Source organism: Berghia stephanieae, chromosome 15, assembly GCF_034508935.2.
Source record: "Berghia stephanieae isolate SIO BIC M18660-M18661 chromosome 15, UCSD_Bste_1.3, whole genome shotgun sequence".
NCBI lineage: Eukaryota > Metazoa > Mollusca > Gastropoda > Nudibranchia > Aeolidiidae > Berghia > Berghia stephanieae.
Genome location: NC_088374.1, coordinates 14378779 through 14389414, shown reverse-complemented (window position 1 = coordinate 14389414; position 10636 = coordinate 14378779). Strand labels below are relative to the sequence as shown.

The 10636-nt window shown below is 36.5% G+C and overlaps 1 protein-coding gene across 2 annotated transcripts in view; it reads left to right on the top strand.

The window, feature by feature from the left end:
- LOC144960563 (uncharacterized) overlaps window positions 1-9492 on the top strand; it is a 34306-nt gene extending 24814 nt beyond the window's left edge. Inside the window, exons 1-3 of one of the 2 annotated variants that reach the window (XM_078893773.1) lie at window positions 2586-3093; window positions 4586-7007; window positions 8100-9492. In XM_078893773.1, the coding sequence (XP_078749899.1) occupies window positions 4838-7007; window positions 8100-8740 (2811 nt within the window). In that variant the 5' untranslated portion in view covers window positions 2586-3093; window positions 4586-4837 and the 3' untranslated portion in view covers window positions 8741-9492. Of the gene's footprint in view, window positions 1-2585; window positions 3094-4585; window positions 7008-8099 lie in introns of those variants that run through there. The other variant, XM_078893772.1, reaches the window with a different exon arrangement.
- Window positions 9493-10636: the final 1144 nt, after the last annotated feature.

Here is a 10636-nt window from a genome sequence, read left to right as displayed (position 1 = left end):
TAGACGAGCGTCCTATATCCATTTTCTAACCCTCCTGTCCATCCAGCAGTGAATGATGGGTAGCTGAATCTGTTAGATTTGGCGGAAAGTACTTTACGATAGACGAGCGTCCTATATCCATTTTCTAACCCTCCTGTCCATCCAGCAGTGAATGATGGGTAGCTGAATCTGTTAGATTTGGCGGAAAGTACTTTACGATAGACGAGCGTCCTATATCCATTTTCTAACCCTCCTGACCATCCAGCAGTGAATGATGGGTAGCTGAATCTGTTAGATTTGGCGGAAAGTACTTTACGATAGACGAGCGTCCTATATCCATTTTCTAACCCTCCTGTCCATCCAGCAGTGAATGATGGGTAGCTGAATCTGTTAGATTTGGCGGAAAGTACTTTACGATAGGCGAGCGTCCTATCCAATGGATAGCAAGAAACTGTTATTGCCCGTTTCACGGAATAGAAACCGGGACGAAGGTGCGTTAAACTTGTAAGCTCTTAGTAATAATTTTGGGTTAAATATAAGAGGAGAATGAAGGGAGGGAGGGGGGGGGGGAGGAGTTGTAGGAAATAGAAATAGAGAGACGGGAAAAAGGTTAGAAATGGAGAGATCGTAAAGATATAAGAAAGATATCAGAGAGACAGACAGAGTTACAGAACACAAGAAAGAAAGAAAGAAAGAAAGAGAGAGAGAAGGGAGAGAGAGAGAGAGAGAGAAAGAGAGAGAGAGATTTAGATATGTAGTTAGATAGATAGATAGATAGATAGATAGATAGATAGATAGAGATAGAAAGATAGACAGATAGATAGGGAAAGAGAGAACGAGAGAGAGGGAGAGAGAGAGAGAGAGAGAGAGAGATAGATTTAGATATGTAGTTAGATAGATAGATAGATAGATAGATAGATAGATAGATAGATAGATAGATAGATAGACAGATAGATAGAGATAGAAAGATAGAAAGATAGACAGATAGATAGGGAAAGAGAGAAAGGGAGAGAGAGAGAGAGAGAGAGAGAGAAAGAGAGAGAGAGAGAGAAAGTCAAACGTAGAAGTAATTGGGGAGACACGACGTGAGGACAAGGAGGAGTTGGGGGAGGGGGGGGGACGTGGGGAGGGGGGGGGCTCAATGAAAGGAGGGGGGGGGGGGATAATAGGATGGAGAAGGAGGGGGAAAAAAAGGGGGGTGGGGGGTTATGGTTATGTCTGAATTGAATTGGTCGGTAAAGATAACTGAAAGTGTTATCTTTCCATTTTCAGATATCAAGGACCATCACACTCCCTGATTAGTGTGGCATTGTAACGGAGAAATCGCATACAGATTTAGACGCCGTTTCGAATACAGAAATGTCAACACCTATAATTAATCCGTAATTTATCCGAGTCACAAACTTGCAAGGCTGAAATAGCATTTTATTAGTTTTTTTTTTTAATGTTTGAACAATTTCAAATCATTATAAAAATGTTGATGAAATATAGGATGATTTTATACGCCGTTATTATCAGTGTTCAAGTGCTTGATAAGCTGAGAAATTGCAGACTAAACGCTGTTTCTAATACAGAACCACCAACACCTATAATTAATCCGTAATTTATCCGAGTCACAAACTTGCAAGTCTGAAATAGCACTTTATTCCATTTTTTTAATGTTTGAACACTTTCAAATCATTATAATAGTTATAAAAGTCTAATTTGTTTTAATGGACTAAAAAACACAAAACTATGTGAAGCCTTGAACTTTTATAGTCTGGTTAATATAGTTTAGTGAGAATTACTCATAAACGTGGATAGCAAAAAAAATTTTTAAAAACATTAACAAAGACATGAGTGACGTCATCTTCGTTATATCATAGTCTGGTTAATACAGTTTAGTGAGAATTACTCATAAACGTGGATGTCAAAAAAAAAAAACAATAACAAAGACCTCAGTGACGTCATCTTAATTGTATTGAAAGCATTGGTCGCCATTTTGAAGAAGTCTATACGTTAATCAAGGGACTGAACCGTGTAAAATGTCAAAAATTAACTCCCTTAGTCGTTACCGTATTCTCTCTTTTTGTAGTTTGTTTGAATTCAACTGCTTGGCAGCTCTGTTTACCGGTGTCGGCTCTAATAGAGAGGCGAAATGGCCGGGGGTTTGATTAAAGGTAGATATCAGCACAATAACACGATTGTATTAGCAGTTGTCGTAGTACCTAGTACCTAATCGTAGTAGTATCTGACTGACTGTGTTGTTGTAGTAGTATTAGTAGTGATTGCCGTGTTTATTTACCTGTATGATTGAACAATCAATGCATTGTGGACGATTGGTTTTCTTGTCTGGCATTATATTTACATTGTGCACATATTGTGAACACATGAGCTTCGTAAACTTGCGTAATATAGTTTTAAACTTTTTTTTTATCAATGTTCAAGTGTGAGAAATTGCTTGCCTTGTTTGTTTTGATAAGGTACCAAAGAGTTTTGTGCTTAGCGGAGTGATTTCGCCTCTAATTTGTTTTTGTTTTTTTTTGGTTGTTTTTTGTTTTGTTTTTTTTTTTTTTGGTTTAACATATTATTCAAAAGCTGCAAATCAACAGGTTTATGGATTGTTTGTTGTTATTTTTTTTTTTTTTTGGTTTAACATATTATTCAAAAGCTGCAAAATCATACAGGTGTTTATGGATTGTTTGTTGTTATTTTTTGTTTTTTTTTGGTTTAACATATTATTCAAAAGCTGCAAAATCATACAGGTGTTTATGGATTGTTTGTTGTTATTTTTTGTTTTTTTAATTTGCTGGAATTTCAAATATTCGATTATATTTTGTGTTGTATCATTCGTTTACGTTTTCTACTGTCGTTTCCATGAAGTGACTTCAATATGTTGTTGTATTCACTGAAGAGGAAGAAATCGGTGCTTGTGATGAATTTATGAACTGTGATGAATTTAGGAACTGTGATGAATTTATGAACTGTGATGAATTTATGAACTGTGATGAATTTTGTCTTTGCATTTGATTAAACTGTGGAACCTTCAGACAATAATCAAATTTATCACACATTTTTTGGGGGGATAACGAACGTTTTCTCATGATTCGATTCAAATCCATTCCTTTTCATAAGGTAATTAACTTCATTATTTTGTCTTTCTCATACGTCCCGACACCCCTTATTTATTTATTTATTTATTTATTTATTTATTTGCTTATTTATTTATTCATTTATCTATTTATTTATTTAGATATTTTATTCACATCTCTAATTAATTATTTCTTTATCTATTTATATATTAATCTATTTATCTATTTATTTGTTAATTGATTGATTGATTGATTTATTTATCTATTTATTCACCCATTTATTTGCTTATTTATTTAGTCATTTATCTATTTATTTATTTAATTATACTTATTTATTTATTTATTTATTTATCTATTTATCTATTTATTTATTCATTTATTTAGTCTGTGTCAATCATACGACACTCGAGACCCTCGAAGGTCCCCGCATTCCTTAGATCGAATATTTACATTGTGTTGATTTCCTGTGTCATGGTAACCGATAAATTCAATGTGTCTCAATATCTTATTTTTATTTAGCAATTTATTTATTTATTTATTTATTCATGTATTAATTTATTTATTTGTTTATTTATCTATTTATTTATCTAGTTTGTCATCCATTCATTTGCTTATTTATTTATTTATTTATTTATTCATTTCTGTATATATATATATATATATATATATATATATATATATATATATATATTTATTCATTCATTTATTTGTTTCAAACCTTGAAGGTCCCCGCATTCCTAAGATCGAATGTTTACATTGTGTTGATTTCCGGTGTTATGACAACCGATAAATTCAATGTGTTTCTATATATAATCTATCTGTACCGAGTTTATTATTACAGATGTTATCGTAATCTAATCACCAGTATCGATACCGTGGGTCAATGTCAAGTACAGGGAATATTTTACCACTCTCGGATAAAACGCTTTTTAAATAATATTTTGGCCAGATAGTAGAACGCCGTATATCGATATTTAAAATGTATAGTAAAATAAAGTTGACGTCAATAGAGTCTTTGTTATTGTTTTTTTTTTTTTTTTTTTTGCTATCCGCGTTTATGAGTAAATCTCACTAAACTGTATTAACCAGACTGTAAACATTCAATGTTACACACAGTTTTGTGTGTTGGTCTGTTATTATACATTCGGATGGCAATGTTGTGAGCTTCTTAGCCAAGCGCATACTATCTATACATTGTCGCCATTAAATCTTAACTTTATATTTATAGATTTTATTGCATGCCACGTCTGTAAACGAATTTCCATTATTTGAATTACTCATAAACGCGGATGGAAAAAAAAAACAATAACAAAGACCTGAGTGACGTCCACTTCAAACTATCTATATAAGTATATATATAAATAAATATATATATATATATATATATATATATATATATATATATATATATATATATATATATATATATATATATAAAATATATATATATATCCCTTGCAGTGAATAAGTAGGTACTTTTTGATAACCTACCACCCTGTTATAATTATTTTCTTTCAATTTTCTATATTCCACAGATCTTGAACTACAACCAAAGAATAACAGAAACCCAACTGCATATCCAAGCAAACAATGATAAAACTTTCAATGGACTTATAACAAAACAAAAAAAAATACCCACAACAACAAAGAAAAGAAAATAAAAACAAATAAACAAACGTCCAATTTTCTTGGTGACGACCAACTACTACAATCATTCTAAATATAGAACAAACACGTTGCATTGACCTTGAACTTGAACTCACTTTGACGTCATTAAACAAACAAATATGGCTGAGATTCGTATCCCGTATGATCGACTTCCTGCAGACATCCGGAGACGCCTGAGAGACATAGGCAATGAGGTCATTAACCCATGCGCAACACAAGACAATGCGACTGGGGCGTTATCGTCGTCCACAGCAACCATTTCAACAACGTCATCAGAAACGGCATCGTCAGGCTCAGCTGTTACACAGACATCGTTCTCACCGGAAATGTTACTGTCGATGTCATCAGACCAAAGTTCCAACACTGCTTCTTCCTGTTCATCCAAATCACAATGGGTAAACTCCAGAAACCGTTTGTCTAAAAATAGAATACAAGGATCTCGTGTTCGCCTCATTATGAATAATTATAAAAACGGAGACGACGTCGTTGATTCAGACTGTGACGTAGACGAGGTTGACGGAGGCGACGTGGATAACGGTATTGTCCACGTGGTTGATGACGTCACATTACGTCACAAACAGTCGTCACGTGTTTCCACAATGGAGGTTTTGGACGAATCGGACATTGTTCGGATTTTCCAGGATGTTGACGTGAAATCTAATCCGAGTTCCATCCCTTCCGATGATTCTGGAATTGTCCGAATTTTTCCAAACGACGATGACGACGCTCAAGAGTATGATGAGGAAGATGATGATAAAAACGATGTAGTTGATCATATGTCAACAACGCATTCAGCCACCAAGATCCCAAATTTCGTGCAAGAAACAAAACAACTAATGCCCAATGTCTATACTACATCACCGGCATTCTCTACATCACCAATTGAAAAGAAAACGCTAGAAGATCAATATATAGGACATTACGATAATAAAGAAAGGCTTTCCAGAAAGTTTGTGATGTCTGCATCTCGATATTCTCCCTTCAAGGATGTGCGACCCAAAGTTCTCCCAGGGAAATCCGCAAATACAAACATATTCACTCCTGAACCATTCACTAGCCAAGCAATGCTTGTTGAGCAATACAAATTATTGAAACCGCAAAGCTCGCCAAATATTAAGTCTCAGTACAGTCAAATCCTGCAACCATCATCAGGAATTTCCGTGAACAAAGGAAATATTGGTGGTCATATTCCGTCCACGCAACTATGCAACTATGTAAGCGCACTCGAAACCACGCCCACCAAAATTCTTCGGAAAAGTCCGTCAAACTTCGGTAAAACTCGGAGGTCTCCGGGACTTTTGCCAACACCACCGCAAACCCCGGATGACGCATATGCTGCTGATGACGACGATGATGTATTTAGTTATGAGGTCATGAGCAGGTCATGTGCTAATGTTGGAAATAACGTTTTACCAGAACCATACGCTGTGAGACGCAATTCGGACAGCAGAGTAGGTGACAACGAACGTGTTGTCCTAAGACAATCAACTCGCTCCTCCCCTTTTCCCTTTAGCCCCACCCATAAAATGGCTAGTATGAGAGTTGGAGATAGACTACATACAAGAAAACGACTTTCCTTTGAGGGCAATGACACAATTGCTAAGGTATCCAGGAGTGAAATGGACCAACCCGACTCCGAATATTGGTTTAGTTCAAACGATATTCCCCAAAATCAAACAGAACCCCATCCAGAAATCGATCACTGTCATCCTATTGCGTCTTCAGTTCAGAGAATAACCAACCCCCATCGAGTGAAAAGTAATCACCCTTTCAATTCTCCACCACGATCTCAGTTACAAAACTCCACCTACTTATCCACAAGCCCCACCCCTTTCTCACCCTGTGATAACACACATTTTAACAATGATCATCACCTTATTCACCCAGCTTCAAGAGTCCAGGTTTGTTGTCCGAGCTCTATGACCTATCAATCATCTCCACGACCCTCTCACCGACAGATTACACACCCAACAAACTGTCAATCATCCCACAACATCCAGCCTTCAGACCAATCCTATTATTTGATGAACGCGTCACAATATGGTATCACAAACAAAGACAATGATCTATCAAATTTACGTCACCGACTGGTTACCCAAGTACAACAGCATCCTTTTCGAGCTGAGAGAAAGCCTCGTCCTAGGATCTGCTCTGAGGGTTTCTCCGAGGATAGCCAAGGAGAACACTTGAAAGATGTCGCAAGGTCTATAAATAGTAACGACGACGACTTCTTCGCAGAACTCCAACGTGTTCAGACTGTCTCTTCCTATGGCAAATGTCGAAGATTAAGTAAGTATGTTTATCAAGTATGAGAGTAAGAAATTAAGGAGAAGGCACTGATGTAAGATAAAGAACTGAACAAGTGTGTATGAAAGGTGTCAGACAAAGCAAGAGAGTAAAATACAAGAAAAAAACTATCCCAAACAATCAGTCGACCTCGACTGGGGAATGGAACCTCAGATCCCTGATTACCGGTCAGACGTGCTACCATTACACCACTGAGGCTCCACAGAGTGGTGTAATGGTGGCACATCTGACCGGTAATCAGAAGGTCTGAGGTTCGATCCCCAGTCGAGGTCGACTGATTTTTTGGGATGGTTTTTTTTCTTGTATTTTTCTTTCTTTCTTTGTCTGGCACAATTCATACACACTTACTTTTGTTCAGTTGTTTATGACATATGATACTCAATCTGCTTTTAAGTTTAAATACCTATGAATCTTACTTTATTCTTTAGGGTTTAAAATGTTTAAGAGGCTCAACAACCCATGTGCGGCTATGTAGTCTTGTAGTATGACGCTTTCGAATCGGATGGTCCTGGTTTCTAGCTCATTTTACACCTAAGTAAGTTGAGGGAATTTGAGTAAAGAACTTTTTACAAGGATTCAACTATGCGCCGAGCAAAGCTCAGCCCCAGGACCTTCCGATCCGAACGCGAGTGTCATACCACAAGACCACATAGCCGCACCTTTACCTCGTGGACGTCATATCATGTCTATAGTCTGTGTCACTGACATTTCAACCCTCTACTTCCCAGACATTTTCAGGATTTTCCCCAAAACTTCACATCCAACTAATACACACAACAACATATTTGTTATCACTCAAACACAAAAGCAGTAAAGTTCTTGCGATACAAAATTTCTTTAGCAAAACATACTCCACAACACATTGTTCATTTTCTTTAAATTTTATGATGTACACAAGAAATTTGAATAAGAAAAATGTTGATTGAATCGTAACGAATGCACCGATTTTCCTACAGTTGGTAAGGAGAGGATTAACAAATAACTTAATAACTCTTTCCTATCTTGCCCAATTCTAATTTCTCGTTCCCCCATACATTCAGACTAATTTGTGTCATGTCTATCTCACACTCCCAGAATCCAGCGAAGATGAAGAAGAAGCAGAAATCGATTCAATTCATATTCAGCCATCGCCACAACCACAAGCGATTCAATCAACACCTAAAAAGATTTCTCCAACATCCCCATGCCAAAACACTACATCCCCAAAATCAAGAGCCCTGGTGAACACTCCTCCAAAATCTCAACAACCCATTACTTCACAAACTACATGGTCCAACAGCACCACCAGCAGCAGCAGCAGCGGCAGCAAGAACAATAATAACACTCATCACCAAATTGCCTCCCCGTCTCATGACAATTGTTCATGCGCAATAATGTCGAGCAAAATTCTGAGCATGATCTTTTGTGTATACCAAAATGTCAACGCCCAAACATCCACGCTCATGCAAGAAATGGACAAGACAAATCACATAGTTGGTGAATCAATTTCTAATATGAGGAACATCATGGCTATGTGCGAACACCACAAGGCAAGCTCGACAATCCCACAGGTCGTGGGGCCTGCTGGTCTCGCGTCACAGATAGAGACCGGATTTCCATCGATGGGAACATCGTCTGAGACAATGACACAACAATCAACAGAGACATCACCATCTCAATCTGCATCACTGTTAACATCATTCCATTTACAACAAGACCCAAGTAACATGTCGTAAACTGATCTCCAATAGGATTCAATAGTATGATGTCACTTCCGCCCAGCAATGAGCAGCTTGGTTCTAAACAAAGAAAATTGGTACTTTTATTTTTCATGATGGCTAGAACTTTTTTCACATGCCATGTGATCAGAATGTATAAAAGTCAAAACATGATCATGTTTACAATGATTTTCTCTTCTGGATACACGACTTGTATGCTCGACTGAGAAGTATTTCATAAGGGCAATCGCCATTGGTCCGATAGTTTAGAACCAGTTACTACGTTACTATGCGTCATTACGAAGGAAGTGACGTTGACTGTTGAAGCCTATTCAATCCGTTTAACTGCAAAAAATGGAAACGTTGCTGCTGTAAGCTCAGATAAACAAATAACAATAGAAAATGGAGTAAAAGCTCCAAATTAATCAACGCGAATGTGAGCGATCGGGTTTTTTCAGTGTCAACAAAAGCACAATGAATGAAACACAATTGACACCAAAGAGACGTGAAGCTATAACGTTCATATGTCGTTATATCATCATTGATTATAATATTGAAGCTCCCACTGCATTTCCTATGAAAACGATTTTCAAGATGGCTGTCTCATACTGCTGAAAATTGTCAAGTTCTGTACATTATAATTTATTTGAAATGCAAAATCACTGCCATTTGTTCGTACCTTATTCTTTTATAATATTTTTCGTTTTTATTCTTCTTCAAGTCTTGGTTGTATGGGATTTTTTTGAGATTTTGTTGTTGTTGTTGTTGTTGTAGGGTCTATTTTGTTGTTTTGTTTGGGTTTGGGGGGGGGGGGGTTGTTTTATTGTTGTTTTATTTTGTAATTATTGTAGATATAATTTATGACCCGTCATCTCAACTTGGTCTTATGTCGGTATTTATCAGATTCTTAAAATAGATTTTTCAGTAAAGATGTATGGGTGGGGTATTTTGACATCTCGTGGTGGGCAGGGTCTCACTTACTGTATTCTATCATCCAAAAGTATCTGTTTTCTGAGTTGCTTTCTGTTATTGTCTTGGTTTTGGGATTGCTTGGATTTGTCCTGGCCCTTGCCAGATTCCTTAGATAAAAGTAAGACCGTCATTATTGTACATGTCATTTACGACGACTAATTTATTCAATATTTCATAATGAATTAGTCTTAATTTATTTGAATGTTATTTATCGTCGATGTTAACTCAATCTGTGTTCCCCTTGGATTATTATCCAATACCTCCTCCTCCTTCTTCTTCTTCTTCTTCTTCTTCTTCTTCTTCTTCTTCTTCTTCTTCTTCTTCTTCTTCTTCTCCTTCTTCTTCTTCTTCTTCTTCTTCTTCTTCTTCTTCTTCTTCTTCTTCTTCTTCTTCTTCTTCTTCTTCTTCTTCTTCTTCTTCTTCTTCTTCTTCTTCTATTTGTCATGACATGGAATATGTCTGCATATTTTAAAACAATATCTATTCAGTAGAGGTTGTGCAAATTATTGTCAGGTTCAACATTTTTTCCCAAATTGCTGACACAAACTCCAGTATCAAAAAGCATTAGAAACTCTCATTGCTCTGACTAAGATTTATTGTATATTCTGTATAAAAAAACCCTTTAATTATTCCATACAGTTTCCAGTATTTGGGCTCAAGTTTATAATCTTTTATCATTTTTATTGCTTCTCGAAGATTGTGATGTATATTATGTGTGTACGAGAGAAAAAGAGGGAGAAGGGGGGAAGAAGAAGAAGAAGAAGAAGAAGAAGAAGAAGAAGAAGAAGAAGAAGAGAGAGAGAGAGAGAGAGAGAGAGAGAGAGAGAGAGAGAGAGAGAGAAGGGGGAGGGAGAGTTGAGAAGAGAACTAGACTAAGATATGCATTTTTCAATGAAATATAAACAGCTTGAACAAAATTGACTTTTTATAGGTCTGACATTT